The following is a 26,646-nucleotide window of genomic DNA, read 5'->3' on the forward strand; positions in this document are numbered from 1 at the left end:
TTTTAATATGTGTAGAAATATTCTTCAGCTGTGATGATACTTCAGAGATCTTCCAAAGGGAATTAAGTGAAGTGTTGGACTTGCTTTAATGTGTGGTTGTGTTCATACTGTCTTTAACTTTTTAAAATTTTAACTTGTTTTTTTTCTTCTCAGTGTTTGGATAATGTTATCCTTAGTTTCCTTTTGTTGTTTTTTACAGCTCGTATTCCATTTTGTTCTTAGTACTGTCTTTTTATTAAAGATCACATATTATGCAAAATACCCTTTACCATTTTTTTCTAACACTGATATGTGTCTCTAGTCTGTCAATGAACCCCCAATTTATGAAAAAAAAAGTCCATCCTCTCCGTCTTTTGCCTGCTCCACTTTTCAGAAAATGTGTGCTCAAACAGGCCGTTTGGAGATTATCCCTTCATGACATCACAAAGTGCAGTAACCCCTCCCCCAGGTGGGTGACACTCACACAGTTAGGGGTTTTGCTGCATTCATGTGCTCCTCCTGGATGGTCCCAGTTTCCGAGTTGGGGAATCACTCTTTCAAATTTAGTGAGTTCACGTGATGAGTTTGGAAAGTCAGAATGTTTCGTAGCAACAACCGTCGTGGATGCTACGAATAAGATGTGTGAATGTTTCTGTTAAAAGTTATTTTAAAGCAAAAGTTGATGTGCAATTCTTGAATTCATAAAATGTACCTCAACATTAACAAAAAAAAATTTGCCCCCCATGTGATGACGATTATGACGTCAAGTCGTCAAGTCGGGCACCTAATCTTTTTAGGAGTTTCCGAGTTGTTTTTCCGACTTGAGCAGGCGTTCATGTGCATTTTACAACTCGGAAACTCGTTTTTCCGATGTGTCCTACATCACGTGAATGCACCATTTGTTCTGTCCTCTGCGTCAGCCTTTCCACCATAAACAGTTGGGCATAGTGCGAGAAATCCCAAGCCACATCTCCTTCCAGAGAGGGGGCGTGGTCAGACACAGCTCATTTGCATTTAAAGCTACAGACACAGAAACAGCCTGTTCTGAGCAGGGCTGAAATAGAGGGGTTTATAGACACGATCAAATACAGGATCAGGGTGGATTTTCGCTAGAAACTTTACAGACATGTTTTGGGGAGCTCTGAGACTTATTTTGCTTTAATGTTTTTATGCTTCTTCTGCATGTCAAATAACTTTTTAAACCTTTTTGTTTTAAAGGTCCTGTCTGAATAAAGTCATTGTTTTTATAGTTATGTGGTACACTATGTAGTAAAGATAGTAGTCTAAAGTCTGAAGCTGGAACAAAGTCCATCTAAATTTCACATGTTACTCCTGGTTCAGTCCTTTAGTTGCAGCAAATACATTTTCATTTTGACGTTTTCTCGTCTTTGTGAGAGTCCCACGTCAGGTGTCAGTCAGACGTTTTCAAATGCTTTATAGACAGAAAACAACCACATTGAAAACTGTGAACTACTGAATGACACTTTTTAAACATTTATAGACTTGCTTCTTTTGTGCCAAAACCTTTAAATAATTCATTTGGACTCTCAGTCACTGCTGTCTGTCACCAAGTGAAGATGAATGTCAATAGCTGATGTCTTTAATATTCATGTTTTGGGGATTACAGACTGTCTGTTACGAAACCTGAACTCCCTTTTGAACATGGTTGTATAAGATAAGATTCTGAAATGATGTCTTTTTATGAAGCCAAACCACAAAAAGTGGAAGAATGGACGACATGTATAGAAGCAGGACTTACCAATATTATGAGACAGGTGCGCTCTGTTTGCTTTAAGTTGTTTCAGCACTCTAACAGATTTCCAACACTTAGCATTGAACTCCTGCAGGCTGTTGATTTCATGACTCAGCATTCTAAAAAAAAAAAAAAAAAAAAGGATATGTATGCAGCAGAGCATAAAATATTGCCTGTTTTGTTCTGTGCATTCGTAAAAGATCCTGGTGCAACAATTTCCAACAACACAAGCGCGTACAGTTCGGTGTGGACTTTGGTTGTGTAATAATAGCAGTGGCTAATGCGGCCTCGAGCTCAACGCCTCGAGCACTGATTTGAAGCAGGAAATTCACATTCCGATGACTAAATTTATTCCAGAAGGACAATTCAGTTTCACAGCCCACCGAGTCAAAGAAGAAGAAATCAAAACAACCTTAAAGGAAACAAACAGTCACAGCAGCATTTCAGTGACATCAGATCTGCATACACACGCATACCGGTTGTCAAATGATTAACCAGATTAAAAAAAAAAACGATCAATACTAGAGCTGCACTGATTGGTTAATGGTTTTCTCTATCGGTCTGATATCGGGTATAGTGCCAATGGGTCGATCCATGAGGCAAGTCTATACAAGCCAGTGCTATTCTGTGTTTATGGCAAACATGTGCGTGTACAACATCGCTGTCATTGGTGCACTGGTTGGTTAGGCTGATCAAACATAGCATAGAGGGTGCTAACAACAAAAGCTAAGCCGTTAAGAGGTATTTAAGGCTTCTTACACCAACAACTCCTATGACTTCTGGTTTAATGCCTGCATGTTTAGAGGAGTGATGGTAGAAAGAAGAGTTGAAAAGAAAACAAAGATGGCTGAAAAACTGGACAGTTAAGTTTATGGGCTGCATTGCAAAAACTTCCCAGCTTTGGGATAAAAGCTATGAAACACTTTGAACCGCGGTACAGTTTGACATCATGTAAAACATTTTTATGAGATCGCTCTGATACCCAGAACAGAAGTATTGGCTCAATATCGAAACTCAAAGAGTTGGATCGGTGCTCTTTAAAAGTACAACAGAAGAATGAATTTATAAATAAGTAGATATGTAAAAACACCTTGTACTTTACTCAAGTGTACAGGAACTCTCCATAAATCATTTAGAGCTGTCAGCATTCAACAAGCTGAGTATCTGTTTGTCCTCCAAGGAAGGGCAAGATAGCGCCTTCTCCAGCGCATTAAAGAGAAGTCAGGGGAGAGAATGTGGTCAGTTTGATTTGTAAAAACAAACAAAAATCATTTTCACATGTGTGACATGTTTTGCGCATCCTGAACTTTAAATCTCATTTGAATCCACATCTGCTTCTTAATTCTCCACTAACCATTTATTATATCAATCAACCTTTTTCAAATCCCACGTAATCATTGAGGTCATGCAGAAAAGCAGAGCGAGGTTAAAAACAGTCAAATTTAAGAGCAGAGAAACAGAGTTTTAAACTGACCTGTAGGGAATTCTGTTGGGTTGTAAAATGTTTGATGTGTGGACATTGTAAATACTAAAATGTGTTTCCAAAATGTAGTATTTGCACACAGTACTGGGAGCATTAGCCAATCAGAAAGCATGAAATTCACAGGTTTTTTTCTGCAAGCAACATCATCTTGTGGCACAAATAAATGGTTTATACAAGTTATTCATATATGCAGTGATACTCCCAAAGACCTGTAAACAAACTTTCATGTGTAAAAAAAAAAAAAAAAAAAAAAAATTAAATCCCAAGAAAGTATAGAAGCATATGGCAACTGAATGAAACACAATAAAATACCCTGAAAATACCTTCCAAATTCAGTATTTTGTAAAAGGGGCTTTGCCAAGCTGCATTGGCAGGTTTGCAGATTCAAACTTCCTGCTTTAAGCCTTTTAGTCCTGCAGGGTACACAGTACAGAACTTTAGAGGAATTATTTTGACTTTTAATCCTGCACAAAAGCTCTTAGTTTCAGTTTCTGTCATATAGACGCTCTGTGAAATACAAATATGTAGATCCCTGCACTTTATCTCTTAATATTTGCTCAATGTTTAAATTTTTCTTTGCTCTCCAGTGCTGTGTCCCCAACACCACCCCCCCCCCCCCATCTAATATCTGCATAGTTATCAGTGTTGAGACTACAGGGGGCACATTGCATCATTTCAAACCTCATTTAACACCGAACCGTGCCCCCTTTCTCAAGCCCAAATTGCTCGCCGTGGAGCTGCAGAGTGGCTCCAGACATTCATTAGCTTAATGAAAACAGGCCACTCTTCTGCTACCGCCCAGCGAGCGCATTCTCGACGTATCCGCATCCGCCATCTGCTCTCCAGCTCCCTGCCAGCTATAGGAGAGTCCTGTCACAGCGAGCCCGCGTGAAGACAGGATCCACAAAGGTGCCTTAATCATTCAGATCAGAGGACAGGCAAGGACAGTAGGGATGCTTTTTTTTTTTTTTTTTTTTTTTTTCCTCTTTCTTTTTTCTCTCGATGTCCCCTGGCGCTTCCCTAACCTGGGATGTAAGCGCTCACTCATGATGATAATGATGTTCATGAAACTAGCTGAGTGTGCAGTTGTCGGAGTTGAGAGGCAGAAGCCACACAGCTGGCAGGGAAGTTATTAGCCGCTCATCCACAGTGGGAGAGGTTGCTTTGTAGAAAGGTTAATATCATTTTAGGGTTGGCCTGAGTGTGTTGTGGTGGGCGTCTGACCACCTGTTCAGCCCTGGAGGTGGTCTCTCATCATCTCGTCCAACTGCAAACATTTGAAGGTCAAAACCACTCATCAGAGTTAAAAAAAAATGTTGGTCAAATAGCGTGGTTTATTTTAAAGTATTGTCACAACACCAGAATTTTGAACTTCGATACCATAATAGTAAAAATCTATTAAATCTGGCCACACAGAACTGGTTAATTTAGTCATTTTTAATGTCCAACCTGCACATTTTGCTGGTATAGTTTAGGGATGTTCCTAGGCTAGTAATTCTAGTTGGTTAAACACTAATTTAAATTCAGACTAATCGACTAGTCTAAAGTGAAGAAAACACCCAGAAAACTGTTTAAGCAAAATTAATTAAAAGTTGTCTGCGGGTAAACGATGACTAGCGTTAGCAGAGCTAGCGCAGCCAGCCTCTGGTCCTCCATGCACATTTAAGTTTCAGATGCCTATTAACTTTATCTCCGTTATCAAGATAAAAGTACCGCCAAACCCTGATGCTCCTACGAGATGCTGTGTTCACTGTGCTTGTTTACATCCAGGTAGTAGAGACTGTATATTTTAAAAGCACATGGTATTGAAAGTATCGAAGTAGCGCACATTTTGACAGCCTCATTTTTAAGTAGCATTCGAGAAAGTCTATTTTCTCTCTCTTGTAATTGATCTTTAGCTAATATTTTTCCTAAAAATTACCCATTAAAACGGTCGCAATACGAGTTCTATGCCCCCCACATTAATCACTGCTAATCTCAGCAGTGGTTCGCCTGTTAACAACCCACAGCTACTCTCTTCAATATGAGCGCTAGCTGGTGCACAGCGAGAGGGAAATGATAGTCAGAGCCCCGAGGCTTGAATCTGATAGTTTGTCATCAGGATAGTATAACTTAATTTCCCACTGGGAAGAAACTCATTATTTCTGACTTTATCTCAGCGCTGACCTCTAGAACAGACTCAGGAACATTATTGGTTTGAGCCCGTGCTCCCTTGTCCTTTTTCTTTCCCCTCTCTCTGTCCTCACGACATGTGTGACCCTAAACGCCAAATAAGATACGTGACTAGCGAGGGCACAGTTCAAGCAAACGGATGGATGGATGTGTTAGGCAGGACTGCAGATGAGAGTCCCCTTCACCTTTAATGTGCTACATACAGAACGCAATTATATTGATTTATTACAGGCTGGGATATAGCTCTTTCTGACATGATGAATGGTGAATGCAATGTGAGATTATATTGATATTAGATGACTAATGGCCAGCAAACAGCGTTTAAGGATAACCTTTTCTCCAAATGGCTCAAATTCCTGCGACACATAAAGAGAGTGTTTCAGAAATATTTGTCTTTCTTTTTCCCTCCATAATTTTCTCCGTCTCACAAATATTGGAAGCATTGATAAGATGTCTGATTGCTTTTTTTTTTTTACCTCCCGTGTCACAGTTTAATTTTGTCGGGAAGCTGCTGGGGCCGCGGGGAAATTCCATGAAGCGATTACAAGAAGAAACGGGAGTGAAGATGTCCATCCTCGGGAAAGGGTCCATGAGGGATAAAGAAAAGGTAAGGAAGATATTGATTGGTGCTAAAACATAAACTGGATTTCATTTTGCCGTACGGTTTCGATCAAACGGAAATATTAACAGAATAAAAAAAACACTTTGAATTCAACACAAGCAAAGAAGAAGACTCTAACCAACAACGTCTGAGCTGCAACTGAGACAAACAACACCCGGAGTAGAATTAATGGCTCCGGGTTGACAAACATATGTACGAGAAGAAGGGGGAAATGTTTTTCCTTGTGTTGTTTAATAGCATCTTTTGTAATAGTCAATTATGAATGCAAAGTAATGAATCTCTTTGCCGAAGTCATTTATCCTTCTGACTTGTGTTTCCCTGGAGCTAAAACTTTACTGAGCGTGTGCAAAGTCAGCCTGCTGGATCATAACAGGTCTCAGTGTGCTGCTATAGAGTTACGACGCTTTTAATACTGTAACCTCTGATTTAAGACCCGGGACATGACTGAGACACTATAGCAGTGCTGCCAACCTCTTTGGTGAAACTTAAGCTGCAATTAGTCAAAAACACTTTGAGTGTAAAATAACACAGAGGCTGGTATAACTACTTAATGATCAATGTTTGTAAGATACAATTGTATTGATTGACATAAGATAACAATCAGGGCTGGGAATCTTTGGGTGTTGTACCATTTAACTCAACATTTTATAGTCATGTGTATTGGGTTGGCTGGTTTTCTTGGTTCCAGGCTTCAGTCCCTTGATATCAGCATTTTGTGAAATATCAATAGAGAGAATTTAATGGAAAAATGAACTTCTGGAATCAGAGCCACCAAAAAAGCCGTGGCAGACAGTGTTAAGCTCTTTTATACTGTAGGCTGTCACTAGCGTTTAACAGTGTCAAGTGACAGACAATGTCTGTTAGTCTAAACTTTGACACGTTTGGAAAAATTGAAAAAAATATAATTTGACTTTGAGAACAAGTTCATGAGGAGTGTGAGATTGTTCACCTTGGAAACTGCAGATGAGGAACCCACTTTGACCACTGTTGTAGTTTGAAAGGTTGAATCATAACAGAAACACACAATCTGGACAGCAACAGGCACAAACCAATAGTTATCTAACCTCTGAATTTAGCCAGGTCATTAGGTCATGTTCTGATACCCACCCAGCCTTTCCTGGTAATAGACCAGTTTGTTCGGCCAAGAAACTTCTAGGAAATGGTCTTTACATAGCACACATGTAATTGCCCAGTGTGATGATTGCCCATAACAGGATGATTGGGATGCTATAAAAGAACTTCTCCAAGAGAAATAAACAGATCCTCGATTCACAAGCAATAGTCTCTGTCTGATTGTTCAAGGGCATTTACTCTTCTACACCACATGATCCATTTTGTTGCTATTCTTGAGATTCAACTGTTCCATGTACTCTTCGTCAACAGATGGAGTTTCCCCAGTTGGCATTCAAATATAGACAGTTGCTATTCACAGTTTTAAGTGCCTGAAAGTTTTGAGTTATTCAGAGCTTCTCTACTTTCGGAAACAAAATGTATCTATCAAATGAGATGACTGACCTTGGAAACACCGTCAAGTCAAATCATATGCTGTTCTGGAGCTTTTGTTTATATCACGCCACTGTTTCCTTATAAATGAGACAAATGGCAACTTGTCCTACAAAGACCTGAAATAGAAGAATTATTCCCAATTGGGTATTTTAGACAAACATACTCTTCATCTGTTAAACACTGATCTTAAAGGATGAATGTGGGACGTTTTGTGTCGAGACTTTTACAGAGGAGATACTTGATGTCTGCTGTATTTATGTGTGAAATGTTGCACATTCTGACTTTAATTACTGTACCTTCTGTCATGCAAGATAGCATCTAATAAAATATTTACTGTGTGTACTGCTAAAAGGTGTGATTTAACCAAAATTTATGAAGCAATTCAAAAGTCAAGTCAGGGACTCTTTGGCTTTGTTTGTAGAAATAAATACCTTTAGCTTGGCCTAAATGTGAGCCCCAAAGTCTGCAGCCTCACAAAGGCTTAAGGCACTGGGACGTGCCTTAAAAATGTTCCTTGGCTGGAGCAAGAGTTCATTTAAAACTTTGGCTTGCTGCCACTAAGTCCACTCAGTTGACTCATGTGCTGCATAAACTCATTTTTATTTTTTTGTAGGTGTGGAGAATTAATTAAAGAGATGCCAAAATGTTTACAGCAACAGCTTCAATGTAAAAGTTTAATTACATCTATGCAGTGTCTGGGTTGTGATACTGAACTGCTAATGCAGTCAGGGGTGTTATCATTTAATAAGTACTAATACCCTTCACACAGTGATGGGGGGGGGGGGGGGTTTCACCTGGATTTTAAAGGTGATACATGTTTCTCTGCAGCACAAAGGACACTTATAGACCCCTAACATATTTTATTTTGTTATCACATACCAGTTATGTAAAGATTACATTTAGTTTTTTTTCTGCTCTCTGTTAGTGATATAGATTTTGTGTTCAGGCTGAGCAGGTCTGAAGGACTCTGTGACGAGACTGACACCTAAAGGTCGAGTCTGACAGACTGCGCGCCATCGGTGAAAGCTGCTCACAAGGCACTGTGATACAGAAATGGCTGAAGTTTCATTATACAGGGGGGACACACTTTGTCGGGGTTGTGTGACCGAGGTGAAATCAAAAATCAAGTACATTATTTGTTCCTTTTTTTTCATTCATATGATGAAATAAAGAATACATTTTGGGGTTAAATGTTTTCTTTTCTGGATGACTAGACTTGAGATGTGCTGAAAAAAAACAACATTTTGTAGCAGTTTTTTGTATTAATTTGATGTCCTGTAAACGGGGGACCTAGTCCAAATGGGTATCACCACCAGCCTCCGTCTCTCTCTGCAGGTAAACATCCACATGCACGTGCTGAATGTGGTTACGCATTGCTCTGGTCAAAATGCCAGTTCAACTTGACATGGCCTACAAATGTATCTCCATTTTCTGGATCAAAAATACTACCAAGCAGCTCCATGCAACGAGATGCTATCCTTTCACTGTGCTTGTTTACATCTGAGTACTAGAGCCAAGCAGTTTGGCAGTCTTTTGGTTCAGAAAATGGAGATAAAAACATATGTAGGCTGTGTCAGGTTGAACTGGCATATAATCAGTTAACCAAAGCAACGCATAACCACATTTAACCTGCAAGGAGGAGCAAAACAACACTCAACAAACAGACTTTGTTCTGCTGTGTTTTGCTGCGTTTAATGAGTTGTGCTCAGTTTTGACTTTTCTGATTGTTTTCTCACCGCACACTTCTGCTATCTCATCCAGAGCTTCAGTAGATTGTGTCAGTCCAGCAGTCGGGTAATACATCAGTTTTCTTCTGAAATATTGTCAATATTTCACCTCGTGCATTAGAATAAGCCAGGTGAGCATGCTGCTGAGTCATTGAGCTAAAACAGAGAGTCCTCATTTCACCCCTCTGACTCCAGACTCCTGTTTACCTTCACCTTAAGCAAACTCTGCAAGGTGAGGGAGACTTTTATTTCTGAGTTCCCTGACTCCTTATAGCGGAGCAAACTTATAATAATATGTATTGATGAAGCACACCAGCCTGTTGTTGTCATGGTAACAGATCTGCAACTGTGTGTGTGTGTGCGCGTGTGTGTGTGTGTTGCTCCTGCTGTCAAACATTTCTCTGACAATGTACCGAAAACGGCTCAGAGACACGATCATATGCCTGCATTCACGTGTTGATGTGATCCATAATGACCGTTGCTGTCTGACAGGGAAAGTGAAGCCTGCTGAACATTTTTTGGAGTGATTTTTTTTTTTAAATTAAAACTGATTTCTCCCAGAGGGCGGAGAACAACTTTGTAATGCAAGGACAAAAGTTTGAACTCCCGGGTTGGCTGGCTGATCAAAACGTATGAGTGGCACTCCTCCTAACAGCCACCATAAAGGCGTCCTTGAGCTACGCACTCGACTCCCTACAGTTGCAGGATGGGGGAAAAAGAAAAAAGAAAAGGGAAAAATAAAAAAAAATAAACTTCTTGACTGTTTTTTTTTGTGTCCATGAATGAATAATTTCTCTTTCATTATGCAGCAACCGCATTTTAAACTGGTACAGGTAGACAAAAAGTCACCTCCTCTGTTCTGACATCCCTCCAGATTATCTGTTCAGTGTTGAATTGATTTTACCATTTGCCTGCTTCATTTTAAAACACAGTTAGAAACCAGCCTGGAGCACTGTTACAGATCTTTTTTCAGCCTTTAAAGCCGGTGTGACGCCTCAGGCAGAGCCCCTCAGGGCCTGAGTAAAGACTAAAAGGTGACTCGGATTTTCCTGTCAACAAACTTTTGAATAGTTTGCCTGAAAAGCTATGACTGGCATTTTACCTCCATTTAAACTTGCTTGAACTAAATTCCCACCTTCTTGACATTCATATCTCTTTGCTCTCTGTTTTTAACTTGTTGAACTGTGTTGCCATTAGGATTCAAAGCTTGATATTATCCATCATTTAATTCTTCCACCACCATAGCTAGTTGAATGTAAATGATGAGTCTGATAAGCTTTTGTTCAGGATAATTTCAATCTGCACTTGAAACCATTTGATTTTTTTTTTTTTATCACATAACAATGTTTGATGTTTGATGAGGATCACCAGTCTACTCTACAGTTACCAATAGTGCTTTAAAGACTTATTATGCAATTTTCAGAGCAGATTTTCAGGCCAAAACAAATGCTCGGTCCTCCGGGTTCTGTTCCAACCTGTGGCTCCTTTCCTGCATGTCATTCCCCTCTCTCTCTCTCTCTCTCTCTCTCCCTGGTTTCCAATTCTGTCCACTGTCATGTCTCTCCAAGGGGGGCACAAAACGGCCAAAAAAAACAAATGCTTTCTTCCATCACACCTCCTGATCACCCTGTGCAAACCCACAAACCCATATTTTACCTATTCAAACTAAAAATCAGACGAAACTAACTTAAATTGGGAAAAAGCTGCTGGACATTTTGAAGGATCAAGCAGTCAAGTTGTAAATTGAAGAGTCAAAGTGAGATTGCATATTAAAAGCCTGGGCCTCGACTAAATGCTTCTGTTGCTCAATATCTGCTGCAAGTGAAGCTGGGGAATTGTTTTTCCACCAAGTGTACCATGTCACATTTATAAGGTGATAATGTCTGTAATTAAACATTGTGTTTACAGCTTGTACCACTGCATCCAAGTGGCCAAAAAAAATCAATTTATTCTTCATTTTTATGATGACATTCATGTTATTTCTAATTAGAAGGAGGGACCTTGAAACTTTGCTAAACTTTTTCTCAACACTTTATGTCACTGGGATATGGAAGAAGTATATAATTAATGTTAAAAATTGCACTGCAATTGTTTGTGTCTGTCAGAGTGACATCTGAATCATTTGCAGAAGAAGACATACTTTATTATTATTCCTTCTCCCTTTTCCCATCTCAGTCCCCCAGACGATAACAAGTAGCCTACATCCTTCCCAGGGCTAGTTTGAATGCAGCCAACAAACTCATTTAGGGGCTGATGATTACACTTTTGAATGAAGATATTGGTTTCAACTAGGGTTGTTTGAAGGCAGCTAATTTCCAGTCTAATTTGAACAAAAATGTAGATTCAGACTAACATAAGTCTAAAAGTAAAAAAAAAGAATAATCAGGAAACAGTCAAATTTGTCAGTTTATTTGAAATTGTCTGTGGGTAAATGATGCAATTTGGTTTGTGGAATGTAGCTAATGTTAGCAATGCTATAGCATCGCCAGCCTTTGCAGCCTGCTTGCAGGTTAATACCACATGAACATGCATGCATAATCTGACACAGCCTACATTTTATCTCACCTTGCTGGGAAACCACAAGTTGCAATCCGTTCACTATGCTTGTAGAGCCGGGAGAGCAGGCCCATTAACCTCAAGCTACAGACCCCGCTAGCAGTGGGTGGCTGCGTTGCAGTTTGAGCATAACATTAGACCGGCATTGAGGGCACAAAATGTGAATAATCCTTCAAACCACTAGTTATTGAGGTGCTGCCAAGAGAGGGAAATTAAGTTTAACCGCTTTGTCGATTAAACCCCTTCCCAAGTTTCAGCTCAGTTAAAAAATACAAAAACCAAAAATGGGCTTTAAAACTTCAAATTAAATGAAAATGACAGGTCAAGTTGGCTTGTTCAAGGCAGCTGTCAAGGTAGCTAGACTCTGGTGATTCTTGGAAAGAAATTATAAAGCTGGGGGCAGCTGGTGACATAAAAATCCTCTGTAGACTTATTTCAGTTCGGCATGAGTCGCAGGCAAGCGACCCCACTGAATTTGGACACAGCTATGTGTCTGTTCATTTATTTCAAAAGCTTGTCATTCCTCACCTGTCCACCAAGTGTCCTCCAGCCTAAAAACACCTGTCTGTCCTGCATGCTATCATTCAGCTGCCTCCCTAGCTGTGGCTCATTCGTCTCTTTCTTAGTTGAATTTGTCTTGCTTGTTGGTTGCTGTATTCCTGTCTTAAATCGAATCAGATCTCCTCTGTCATGTTTTTTTTTTCTACCATTATGTACCGCCATTCTTCCCTGAGGTCCCTGAGGGACTTCAGATTTGTTTGGCAACTCCGATCACTTACTGTCCATCAGAATGGTTGGCTATTTGAAGTGTACGCCCTGTCTGAGTCACTGGATGTCTATCCATTTGAACATTTCCCTGAGCTGTTTTGGGCCATGAGAGCATTCCTCAAAACAAAACCAAAGTGAATTTTTCTAACCAAGTTACATTCACTAACAGTAACCCTGGAGCCAGACTCTCTCACTGCGCTCTCTTCTATCTGATCTGTTATTCTTTCAGTTGTCAGACAAGCAGAAATGATCCTTGAATTGGAAAGTGAAGTAAAGGTCACATATCATTCATGAATGTTTTTTTTCACTTTAAATGTTTTACAAGTGTCTTTCCGGTGATGAGTGATTGCTCAAGTGTCTCCTTGTCTTTGAACAAACTCATTAATGTCTCTGCAGGTTTGAGACTGCCCGTTACAGAGACGCTTCAAATGGAAGGAGAAAACTGATGTGTTTTTCTTTTGCTTTTTTGTGACATCAAAAGCTTTTCATTCTCAGAAAAGATTTTTTAAGCAGGAGTGTTTCTTCTGACTGAAGGCACATTTTCACCCAGCTAGCAGCATGGTCTGAAAGTTGGATGTGTCTATGTCTTTGTTAGTCTTTCCTTCAAATATTTGCAGTTAGAATTTGGCTCAGACTTTCATGGTACGCTAAGGTTGCACCTTGACCTGGTATCTCACACCATCATCAGGTCAAAAGTAGAGCAGGTGCTTCCTTTTATGACCAAATACCTGCAAAGCAAATAATATCCCAGAGACTAAACTTCCTGAATTTGTCTTCAATGCTAATTATGCAAATTAGGATGCTGAAAACAAGGTAAACATTAAAACCACTTTACTTTAACTCAAACCACTGCTGTGTTCAAGTGCAATCAGACACACGAGTATTCTCAATAGCAGACTTAAACAGGTAGAACAAAAAAAGAGTCCAAAATGCCTTCAGATTATTTATAACAGCCTACGATTAAACATCAGTAAAGGCAGATATCCGCCCTTTTCACGTAAAGCTTTATAGTATTAGTTCACACACGCCTTCAACTAAAAAGAAACAAGTTACCCCGACTCGGTAATGTTTGATCCAATGGCTGATGCTAAGAGACGGAAGAGGACAGTGATGGATGAAGCTAAGTAGAGAAAAAGAGAGAGTGACAGAGCACGAAACAGGACTGGAGTAAACATTATTTATACTATAATGTACTCTGAAACGTCGGTATGAGCTTGGTGAAACAGCCGGCTGCAAATCCGATGTCAGCTGGCTATTCACTATGAGTGTTTTATGACAGTGCAATTTCACTCAGTGCTAAAGCACACAAAAACCAAATTGATAGATTATTTTTAACTTTTGTAAAACTGAAAAAGAAAGGCTGTTTTATCCTTTTGTTCTTAAGTTTCTGAAATTGGGCCCCCGGAAGACAAAGTAAACAGTTCACCAGAGTACAGCTATCTGCTTTTTTCCGTCACCCTGTAAAGTACTCTTGAAAACATTGGACAACAATGTCTTCAAAGTATTTGAACTTGAGGTTTTCCTTGGTGATTTTTTGTGCACATGAATCCTTCACTTGCTTTCTTCTTTCACAGGAAGAAGAGTTAAGGAAAAGCGGTGAGGCCAAATACGCCCATCTGAGTGATGATCTTCACGTTTTAATTGAAGTCTTCGCTCCACCTGGAGAGGCCTATTCCCGCATGAGTCACGCCTTGGAGGAGATTAAAAAATTCCTTGTTCCAGTGAGTTAAACACTTCATCTTTTTTTTTTTTTTTACCACCTCATTTCTATTCCTGTGTCGTCTATGCACATCAGTCATTAATGCAGACTTGCTAATTTCTCCACAAGGTGGATAAACACAAAGCAAACAGTATCTGTGTTCCGAGGAAACCAGTGTTCTGCAGAGTTTCTGTCTGTCTGAATAAGAATAAGACATAAGCGTGGAAGTTTTCCTCTGTATTACAGCCACTTCCCAACACTACATCATGCCCTTACTTACAAAGGAAAAAATAATGTATTCAGCAATTAAAGTGCAATATGGAACTACTTGCAAGACTCCAGCAACTTATAGCCTGGAGAACTGAGCAATAATTAATGTGCATGTTGTGTACTCTCGCTGAGTCTAAGCTGTAAATATTAATCAAGCTTTGCAAATGTGACAGGCCTAATAGAGGAGTTGTGCAGCATGAGTCTTCTTTATAGAGTTCATGCCTCTTCCTCTGCCGAGCCAATACTCTTACAAGCATGTCTGCTCCCTGGGCCAGGAGGATGATGATACTGCAACGGCGCCAAGCAGTTCAAAGCCTTCCAAATGCAAATTACTTAACACCGTGTTGCCAAAACACAGGAGCAGACATGCAGGGTTATTAATCTATTCCTGATGTGTTTTCGCTCAGGAAAAAATACTATGTAATTACTTAAAGGGACACTTCACCCGTTGAATCATTAATCTGTATTGACATTGGGTCATATATGTAGAAATGTGAAATACATTTTGAAGTTGGTGCCTTCTTGGCCGAGAAATGGCAGAAAGTGTCTTTTTGGCTCATGTGGATGAAAGACACCAAATCCCAGAATGCACAGCACTACAGGCCGGTCAGCGCCGGGCCCCGGCGGGCAGTGGCCGCAGCAGCCAAAACACAAGACCGGCCTTTCAGCAGCAGCCGTCTCGCCGCTATATTTATATTTTTGCCATTATCGGCTTTATCCATAGAGCCTGTTAGCATAGCTTCCAAGCAATATGGCGGACGTTAAGTTTCGATTCTGGGAGTGAGTTCCCACCCACTGATCTGTGATTGGTCTGTAGCTTCAGTGGTCGAAAATATGAGGAACTAGCGTTGTAGTTTCACCCCGCTAACCGCAACAGCTTCCAGTGACGCAAAAATCGTCATTGTGCGTCACTGGAAGCTTCTTTTGGGAAATACAAAGATTTCCCATCTCAGGGGAAAATGAGGGCGGGATGCACGACCATTAAAAAATACTACCAGTTTACTACTGATACAATGCTTAATGCAAATGGGTGAAGTATCCCTTTAAGCTCCAGCACTTTGCCTGCTAGTTAGTTTGAGACAGCTTTTTCAATCTGGCGACCACCATCAATGGGATTCAAAAGTTTTCTAATGATACAAAGCTTAATGCAAATGGGTGAAGTATCCCTTTAAAGGAATATTTGAGATTTTCTGATGTGTGGTTGAATGAGTTATCAGAAAACTTACTTTTATCACCTGCGATAGATATCGAGCGGCTCAGCACCTGTTAGGATGGGCCGGCTGCTGTACCGTCACTGAAGCTAAGATAACATGTTGAGTACGTAAATATGTTATCGTGCAGGTCTTTACTTTGTTACTGTTACATCTCCAGAGAAGGCTCGAGGATATGGCGAGTTGCATTGAAATTAAACCTACAGAAAAGAAGAAGTGACTGAGTATAAGCAAATTTAAAAGTTACCAACAAACTAAAGAACTTAAAAACAAGTTCCTATCAAAAAGAAACACTAACAAAACAGAAGCTGATCTATTTGGCAAATGCAAACGCTGTAAGCTGAAACTACACCAGCAGGAAACACTAAGGCGTTAAAGACAAAGCACCCTCCTTCCACATAAGGCGTAAACACTAGAGAACTCAGCGTTCAAGATGCACACAGCTCCAAACTGCCTCCTCTCTCCTGCTCTTTGTACTCTGGCCTTGATTGTTGAGTTGTCACAGGTGTGCTCGATCTCCAGCTGCAACAAGGGGAGAGCAGAATCTGAGAGGAGAAAAACACAACAACAAAAACACAAAATTCTACGACACAAAACAGTCACTTTATGTTTTCCCTAACCTTGTAAATATTGTGTCCCTATGTGGGTAAAAATATGATACCTGATAGAGTTACATGTCTTTTAGAGAAAGTGGCAATTTGACAACTTCATAACTGCTCATGGTTGCACTTGTGACATGAATGAGAGTAACGTTGACAGAAGTTAATCAGCCAAAGAAGAAGAAGAAGAAGATGGAGTAGTTAAAAGATGAACAGTGATAAGAGGTCAAACTGGTACCAAATTACAGTTTATAGATAATTTAATCCTAAACTTCACCTTTTAAGACACTTTTTGTACAGTTCAATTTAGTATATATCTGATTTGTCATAATATGATTATCTGCTGATGTAACAATTCTTGCAGAATCTCTGTATTGTTATATTTTGTTATCGTATCATGAGTTATTCTGCTGCTCCCAACCTGAGTCAAATGCATCACAATTACTTAAGAAGAGGGAACAAGTTAATTAGCCACAACACTTTTATTCTTTGTAGACGTTTATTCATCATACAATCTTTTTTTTTTTTGCCTTTTTGCCTTTTTGCCTTTATTAGTTAGGACAGCTGAAGAGAGACAGGAAATGATGGGAGGAGAGAGAGCGGGGGATGACATGCAGCAAAGGGCCGAGGTCGGATTTGAACCCACGGCTGCTGCGCTGAAGGCTATCGGCTCCATACACGGGGTGTGCATCATAACCACTAGGCTATCGGTGCCACTAATCATACAATATTCATGTATTTTAAAAACATCTAATAGAAAAATGATAAATTCCTCAAAAGACAAGAATGCTGTTCTTCCTTTGCTGCCGTATACTTTCAAAGTCTGTCAACCCGCAAAGGAATATCATGGACTGAAACTAAGTGCAGGGAAGTCAGACTCCCAATCATTGAAGGAACTGCTTGACTCTCTGACTGAAGCCTCGTTTTAAATGAGCTGAAGTAGGTTTGCCCTGATGCTAAAAAACACAGAGAGGGCTAACTTTTCTAGTTGCTCTCCAAACGTTAGCTCGCTGCTCTGAAAGGATTCAGCTGATACCTGAAGTACGTTCAAATAGTCAGCTTTTATACCTGTGAAGTGGCTCTTAACATTTGACCTTCGCCTTGTTTTATTTCAAAGTGTTAATGATCTTCAACGTGGTAAATTAAAATGCTTTTACACCGTACAGTTGGTAACACCTCCCCGTTCACACACTGATGGCAGAGGCTACTATAAAGTGTAAATTAGTATGAACTCATCCCATTCATACGCCGCTAACAAAGCAAAGGAAGCAGTTTGGGTGTCTTGCCCAAGGACACATCGAACATGTGGCTGCAGGAGCTGCGTGGGGATCAAAGACCTTCAGATTAAGAGACGACCGGTGCAGGTTGCAGCTTCTCAAAAAAGGGTCGGACTGTTTTGAAAAATGCTGCAAATCTGAACTAAATTTGTGATGTTTTCCTCCTGCAAGTTTCGTGTCACTACCCCAAGTTGAATGCAAGTTGCACTAGCATTCAGTACATCAAAACAACCTTTTGAATCCTCTTCAGGATTGCTCATTTTGTTTCAGCATCCAGTTTGTGCCCTGATGCTCTCTGTTCTGTGCCATACACACCAGTCTGTTTCAGTAATGAGAAAGTCAGCCTGCTTCTCTTGCTTGCTCACAGATCATTGGGGGGGCTTTAATGTATTGTTTTGAGGAGGCTCATTATATAAGCTGCACTATCATGCTTCACTTCAACACAAGAATCTAAACTTTCATCTGGCAGTGTCCCAGCTCTCTCAAGTGATTTGCACTACCTTGAGAAATGCTGAAGTATTGTGTATTTTAAATTACTCTGCATAGGAATCCATCCCAATTAAAGAACACAAAGGATGCGCTGTATTACATTTCGTTTTCAATATATTCAAACATTCAACTAAGCTCAGGCAGTTTAGAATAGACAACTGTTCTTTTGTAAAAAAAATTCCAGCAGAACTAATGAGTCAAGGTAACAAGGGAGGAACCGATATTTCAGATTTTACAACGTGACAAAAGGGCTCAAAATCAGGACTGTGGATGAAAATGCATTGTCATATTTTGGGGAAGTCTATGGCCAGTTAATGGCTGCAGGAAGTGGACAAAGAGCTGATCTTTTTTTCATGAAAGCTTAGAAAAATAAAAGCATGTGTAGTGAAAGTTGGGCGAAACAGAAAATGACTGAAAGTCTTATCTTGCTCTTTATTGGTCCAATATGTAAGATATCTGCTGAATTTAATTTAAGCTCCTTTAAGCCGACCTTACTTTTCGTTCTCTAAATATACTTTTTGTTGGTGAGTGTGGACAAAACCTCTGAATGTTTAGTGAAGTTATGTTGCTTTCAGACATGCTGCATGTTGGCTGCGTGACGCCTTGTTTTCATTTCGCCCTGCAAGTCAAAGTCAGAGCTTTCAGTCTGTTAGCAATGCGTCTCACACTGAAAATCTAGTGAATAGAAGGCTCACATATTTAGCCGGGCGCGTTCTCTGCAAAAATAGTCAATAAAATGATATGATGAGAGCTTTATTGATATGGTATGAGTGACATGTATAGCTACAGTATATAGGTATGTAACAGACATGAAAATGAATGGGATTTTCAAAGTAAAAGCCCAGCCCGGGATTTTTGTAGAGAAACTCCCCTCCAAATGTAAATATGTTTGTTTTCTGATAAGCCCAGCCCCCCAAAACTTAAATTAAGACACTCGAAACAACCTGTGATTGTGGCAAACAGAGGAAAGAGTGCTTGATAGCTTTACTTCATTCATGTTTGTTGACTATGATTTACAGTCACGTAAACATCTCTTTACCTGTGAGGAATAAATCTATATGTCTTCAAAACCAACAAAGAAAATAAAATGAACATAGTTTATGGATTTCTTAGAATTAAAGAGTACAAAACAAAAAAAAGACAGATCTAACTGAAGGGACAGGAAGCCAGTGTGAAACAGGCCTTTGAAAAGGAAAAAAACTAAACTTTTTTGAGCCATAGAACTTCATCATCTTGCCGATAAAAACATGGAGAAAAAAAAAAAACAGAGCGTTAATTCTACAGCACATGCTGCCGGCTTCGGGGATCTTATGGATTTAGCAAATAAACTGCACAGAATGCAACACAACAGGCATCTGTCAGTATCCATGGCGACAGATGTTCTCTGCCTCTGGTGGAGAGTGCCGAGTGCATCCTGCTGTTTACCTTGTTTTAGTGGCTCAGGATGGTGACTGTGTTGTCAGAGGGAATGGCTCGTGGGTACACTTTGGTTGAAAATAATCAGCAGGGGTTTAAACTTGTTGTTTTTATTGCTTAATTAAATCGTAATCCTTGTATTTCAAGCAGGCAGAATCATGTAAATGTGTTACTTCTATTGGAATTAAGGGGAAACTCAGCTTATTATAGATATCAAAGTGTGTTTACAGCATATAGGCAGTGAAAATGCAAATGTGAACGAGTTGGTAAAAGCTTTTCGGTGTCTCCAGAGGAGCTACGTGGAAGTCGCCTGGAGCGGAAGCCGCTTCATTCAGCATTAATTGGGGACGAGGACTACAAGTTTGAAATTTGAGAAATCCTGAGGGGGAAGGAGTTAGAAGTAAGTGAACTCACCTGACCTCGGAAGTCCGCTCCATATCTCAGCCTGAAGCCATCACCTTGAGGCTACATTAGCTGCTACTAGCATAAAACACAAGGGTCTCTGAGTGGAAGATGAATGTTTCTACTAGTATTTAAGGGTTGCACCAGCTGAGATAGTTTTAAAGTGAGCAAGCATAAGTTGCAACTGTGTGGCTTGAATATCCTCAAATCTAAAAATATGTATATACAGTGTAAATATATGGACACATGGACATATAAATATAAGAATAAGCAACAGTTTTATGCTCATAAATTCAGACAACAACCCTGTCATGCAGTGGTTCACAACCTTTTAAAAGACTGGGAGGACATTTCTGCACACATTTTCTGTTTTGGCATTGCCCACAGTATCCTGTATATGATATATCTTTTATTGCTCAATATATAAACATTTGAGGCGACCCCATTTGAATTCCATGAGACCCCACAGGTTGGGAAAGACTGCCGTGATGTGATGTCGTCTCTCATTCGTTACTGTAGTGTTTTGTGTCAAGTTGCTCCTCAGACTGTAAACAACAAAGAGCTCATGGACGAGGGAAACTTTCCCAGAATGTCTGTTATCAGTTAAGCAAGGAGGACCTGTTGGCTCCTTCCCATAATCCCCAGAATCTAAATCATGGTCAGATTATGGCCAGTGGATTCTGAGATGGTAGAATAAATATAAATGGTCTTATTCATCTTTTAATGTTAGGAGTTTCTTGTCTGCTAAATGTGTAAAATACGGTTTCCACAAGAACTAAATTTATGCCAATGTTGCAAAACTATCTGATTTAAGTCAGCTGCCGCGCGACACCATTCCTCATCTTTGCCGGCCCGCCAGGAGAACTCCCACTCTGCTGCAGCGGCACATCGAGCCTGCTGCTTTGACATTTTGCTCCCGAAAACCAAACTCAAGTCAAAGTGATAGAGCACGCAGGACGACATGAGACATGAGTCTGCGTCCCACAATGCCTCATGTGTAGTTAAGTGATTTACGCTGCTGGTTGCAGCTGAAAATAATGTACTATAGCCCTTGTGCAGCACTCATTTCCTCCCTTTTCTCATACTCCTCTCTTTTCTAATCCATCACTGATCATAACAACTTTAATGTTCTCCGTTTTCTAAAAGGAGAAAACATAATTTAATCAGAATAAATTATAATTATGTCTAAGAATAAACGTCATTATCCTATAATTTAACAAAACCTGCTTCCTTTAACTGTACTCACATCTTTGGAACGGGAAAATAATCTACACTTCCATCTTTTTATAAATGAACAATTGGTTAAAAAATAGAACCAAATGAACGAGCACTTTTTCTTCCATTTTCATTATACATATGAGTAAGTAGAGAATTTAGTTCTGGGCGGACATGAAGGTGCAGTTTGTCATAAAAGCAACTGAGAAGAGAAAGCTTATCATTACAGGAGCCTTCACAGATCTGCTGTGAAGCAAAATCTGACTACAGATACGCTGGCTGCACTGTCAGCTTAGAGAAGAGAGGAAAATGCAAACATGAATGTCATCAAAGGACTGCTGTATGTACAGAGAGAGAGAGAGAGAGAGAGAGAGAGAGAAGAGGTAGAGAAGGACGTGCAATCCTGCTCTCAGCTGCATGAGCTCATGGTCCTCATCCAGGGCCAAACTGCAGAGGGGAGCGTTTTGGCACATACGGGGACAAACAGATGCTTTGACCAGATACGTGGCAGCAGCTTATTTCTTCTTCGCATAAACTCAAATGTGAAGTCAATCATCGATAAGCCTGGTGTTAGATATGACTAAGACCTTTACGTGCCATAACTGTAGGTAATCTATTGGATCCACACATTCCCAGATATACTCCCAGTGTAACAGTAAAAAGAAGCCCAGTGAAGAATCAATTCAAATTCAAATAACTTTATTTATCTGTTAGGAACTTCACTTCTTGTGTAAAGAAGCATCAGTGCAACTATAGCTCACATGATGGACAGCACAGCACATAAAACAAACACACACACACACACACACATCACATATCAACATCTAAAGAGCAATCAGCACTGAGTGAGTGAAGCCGTAACAAATGATGCAGGACAGATCAGCAATAAATAATTCTAAAAAGATCTGATATGGGTTAAAAAAAAGAATAAACATCCAAGTTAACTTGTGAGCTATTTAAAAAGCATAATAAATAGTTCATGAATAATTGATATGAGAGGTTAAAAGAGTGGTGTTAAAGGGTGCCAGTCATGAGTCTGATGGATGTGGGCACAAAGCTTGACATGTCCCTCTTAGTCCTGAAGGTGAGAGATCTGTGTCCTGAGGGATACGGTTGTACAGTGTGTGTGTGTGTGTGTGTGTGTGTGTGTGTGTGTGTGCTGTCTGAGGCTATGTGTTGTCCCTTTTGTCCTCCTCCTGTTGTAAATGTTGATCAGTGGTTCCTGCTGCTGTCCGATTATTTTACTGCTCATTGTTATGATCCTGTTTAATGGATGGATAGACAGGGACCCAGGTTGTGATAGTCAAAGTTAAAACTGATTCAATAAAACGTTTCAAGAACATTTCTAACAAGTTGAACTGAAACTGAGTGGATTTAATACCGATGCCACATTATGATCTACAAAGGCAAACTGTCTATTTCTCTGTTCTTATTTGTTATGCCTTTAACCGCTGCAAAGGGAAAGGTGTCAGACAAAACAATCTGCAGCACCCTAGAAAAATCTCTATTGACATTTTTTCACAGCAAAGATTCACAAAGACTTACACGGGTACGGAACAAGATATGCAAAGAGATTAAGAGCTTTCAAAGCAGGGGGCGCCACAATCAACAAAAAGCAAAACTTAATCACAGGAGCTTTGAAATAAAACAGATCAAAACTATATGCTGAAAACAGTAACGTTTAATATGTACTGATGCTCCGAGGAATCATTATTCTTAGTGTGTTGTTCATTAATGTTAAAAAAGAGTTTGGTTAGTTCAGGGAGTTCAGTGCACAATGATGACAAGTTAAACACAATGGATAATTCTACTCAGACACATTAAAGCAGAAGTCGTGAGTATGTTTTGGAAGAAATTGAAAGTGAAGATGTCACAAAAAGTAAAAAGTTGTCCGAAAAATAAAAACTGTAGTAAGGTAACTGTTCAACTTTTTTCTTTGCTGATCTTGTCTGTAATTATTTAACATTATCACTCACTGTGACACAGTTTAAGCAGTGTGCGATACAATTAGATAAACTTTGTTGTCCCCTTGGGGAAACTTGTCTTGCTCTCAAGTGCTGCACACATTAAGCTGCCTCCAGAGTAGAATCAATAAATAAGAACAATAAAAATCAAACAACAATCCACATGCAAACAGAGAAGTACATACTAATGAAAACAATGAAAACTACAAACATGGAAAGCACAAGATCTGCTCCAAAAACCTCTTATCTCAAAGTCGATTATGTGCTGCACATGTGTAGTTAGTCGTTTAACCAAAATCTGATCCTGCTCTCTTTTATCAGTCAAATGTGTCATACATAGAGATCCTTTGCCGTGGAAAATGTAAAAAAAAAAAAAAAGGGGTGTTTAGAGTTAATTACATGGTCTGACACCTACCCTGCAGCAGCATTTACAGGCATAAATATATCACTAGAAATATCCATCCTATCCCTGATGGTGGGGTTCGCGTATGTATGTCATAAAGAGACATCGGTATTCATTTTGGTCGGTTTCAAAACCGGTTAAAAACTCTTAAAAAGGAGCTTTAAAGGCTTTATATAAATAAATATAATATAAATCAAGTATATCCTCTGAAAATAACTCTGTGAGTCATGACTGTCTACAATGGGTGTAACACCCGAGTCCCACTGTCTGTGATGTTTTCAGAGTTTTCAGAGTCCTATCTTCACTTTGTTTACATCGCCAGGACGGCCGGCTGACTCCTCCCCTCGCGTATAAAAGTTGTTTAATTGAGGGACTAGAGAAAAGAAGAATAACATACTGTACTCACTGCTTAACTGTGTTTCTAGATCACGCTCATTTCAGGTAAATTTACATGCAGTGTGAAGATACGAGCATAATAAAGATCGCTAGCATTAGCATGCTAACAAAACAATGCAGCGCGAGTTGTTTTGGTTTCATGCTGGTGCTCGAGGGCGACATCTGCTGGATCAAAAAATCGCATATAAAGCCTTTAAGGGCAACTATAAAAAGATATCAACACAAAACTTTTCCCTGTTCAGGGGACGCTGGTGGCGCGTTGGTTAGTGCGCACGCCCCATGTATGGAGGCTGTAGTCCTCCAAGCGGGCCGCCCAGGTTCAAATCCAACCTGTGGCTTTCATGCTGGTGCTCGAGGGCGACATCTGTTGGATCAAAAAATCGCATTTAAAGCCTTTAAGTAATGGAAATATCTGTACTTCACTACTTCCCACCTCTGATGAGCACCAATGAAGAAGACTGGCCTCATGCTGCAAAAGGTTGCACTTTATATTCACAGTCGTCTGCGTTATTATCTTCAGAATTGATCCAGACTCTGCATCTTTTCCTGACAATGCATGGCTATTATTATTTTTTTTGCCTGAATGAGCGAGGTACAATATGTGTAAAGGTGACTATGGAAAAGCTAAACTTGTGAAATAACACATTTTTTACCATACAATAGGAGAAGGTGTGGTTCTCATATAGCACACAATATGCAATTATGCAAATGCAAAGAGTGTGTTGGTATCACACTAGGTGCTTTTGCTACATCTGGCCCCTTCAATGGCAACACTGATTCTCCGTTGTGTTCGATATCAAACCATCTATAGTCATTAAGCAGCACAATGAAGTGAAATGAACAAGCACGAGTCCAAATAATGAAGGTTAATAGGAATCAAAGCCCACATCTACAACCAACTGAGCCCTTTTGTCGCGAGCTGGTAGAGGCTGCTCATGCTGAAAAACGTACCAACAAGCAGAACAACACAAACAAACAAATAACCATAAATGTAGATTAACAGCTGCTGCAGCTGTGCGCCTGCTTTCTGTGCCCCTGGATCAACCGGCCTGATGTGCTGTGGGAGGATGAGAACATTTTTTTCAGCAGGTTGTTATGCAGCGCAGCACGCCCTATGATGTTTTTTTTTCAGACTTTATTTGGGTGAGAAAATTGTGTTTGGACACCGGAATGTGCTGTGCACAGTGGGGAGCTTGGTGCTTTCCATGAGCTTTAAAACGTTGTCATTATAATATTTTTGGGGGTTTTCCTTTTTTCTATCCCATATCCTATAAAAACACTCACCATGCATGTTGTGTTTTTTTCAAATCTCCTTTCCTTCTTCGTTGAAAGAGAGTCAGTAGCGTTTTCCTTCAAAATAAAGTAAGAACTTGTACAAATGTAATGCTGCTCAATCATCACTTAAGGGCCTCCATACATGTGAGGTGGTGACTGTGTCTGCAGAGTATTATTGATATTTTGGTTGACTCGGGACGTTTCTTGGATGGGGACTGGATGTGTCAGCCAATGACAGTGTGCAGGTGAGTTCGACGGTGGATACAATTCAGCAATTGGACACCACTCGAACTGGCGTATATTGCAGATGTAGCGGCAAAGAAGAGGAAACATAAACAAATTAAAGCAAAATGCAAAGCAGATAAAGCTTGTTCCTAAACGAAGGTGAACCTTGGGTTGACTTTCACCCGCGGGCGCCGAATTGGCCCGCTTTCTGTTTGACAAACACCAGCAGTTAGCTTTTGCTAGCTTGCTAAATTAGCGGCTTTTCCATTAGAAACAAATGTAATATTCTCAGTTAGCTTGCAGTGTTGGTACAAGTCGTACAGTGAGCTGCTGAATCTACCTTTAAAAAGTTTGATCATGGGCTGAATCAGTCAAGATGTATTTGGACATTTGCATGGACAAAATATATCCCAAGTGTTTGGGAAAGAACTGTGTCTGAGGGGTGCCATTCCCGCAGTATGAGTGCATGTTTGTTAACGCCCCATGTCCCTGCATATTGCATGTTGATGTTGAGCTGCTGTGTCTACCTGCTGTGAGGGAACATGATGTATCACACACATGAATTCTGCACATGCAGCACTGCAGCCCTGACAATTTGTGCAAGCACCCCCCCCCCCCCCCCAAAAAAAGCATCCCATTCACCAGATATCGGCGGGTGGTGAGGCACTCTAGATGGATGAGGCGTCAGCTGATCTAGCTCGAGATACATTTCAACACACGTCTTGTTAGCTCTTGGAAATTGAAAATCGGTTCATCCACATCACCGTGAGCCATAAATCTGCTCCGTCTTAGAATATACTGTCTGCTCTCTCTGGATTCTCAGCTCCGTCCTACAAAGAAAGTCTTGATAAACATCTTTTTCTGACATCTTCATATGTAATAATAGAGATCTGGTCGTAAAAATATTAAAGGTGTGGAATAAAAGAGTCCCATAGATACAACTGATATCCTCTGTGTTTGGGCGTACAACAGTTTAACACCATTAATAACTCAACAGGAGGGTGCAAAAACGTATTCAGAGGCTGCAGGGTTGATATGTTATCTTTGATTGTTTATCTCTGCAACATTTTTGTTGTTTGCTGGAGAACTATATTTACTCCGGAAATAACACGTCCACAGCTTCTCCTGTCTCAAGGTCTCAGAGGAGATTCGTCTCAAAAAACATCTCTTTTAATTAAAGACTAAAGCCAGTGAGATTCATCATCCAGAAAAGCTGTTTTAATTTCTGGTTGTTGTTTT

The 26,646-nt window shown here is 40.0% G+C and overlaps 1 protein-coding gene across 5 annotated transcripts in view; it reads left to right on the forward strand.

Annotated features, from left to right (window-relative positions):
• Window positions 1–26,646, forward strand: part of khdrbs2 (KH domain containing, RNA binding, signal transduction associated 2) — a 97,386-nt gene that overhangs the window by 31,099 nt on the left and 39,641 nt on the right. For all 5 annotated transcript variants that reach the window (XR_009673247.1, XR_009673248.1, XR_009673249.1 and 2 more), the window contains exons 3-4: window positions 5,878–5,994; window positions 14,141–14,287. Coding sequence is in view for 2 of the 5 variants with exons in the window: in XM_061039620.1 (XP_060895603.1) it covers window positions 5,878–5,994; window positions 14,141–14,287 (264 nt within the window). In the remaining 3 variants the exon portion in view is untranslated. The remainder of the gene's footprint in view (window positions 1–5,877; window positions 5,995–14,140; window positions 14,288–26,646) is intronic.

This window comes from Labrus mixtus, chromosome 6, assembly GCF_963584025.1.
Source record: "Labrus mixtus chromosome 6, fLabMix1.1, whole genome shotgun sequence".
In the NCBI taxonomy this organism is placed as follows: Eukaryota; Metazoa; Chordata; class Actinopteri; order Labriformes; family Labridae; genus Labrus; species Labrus mixtus.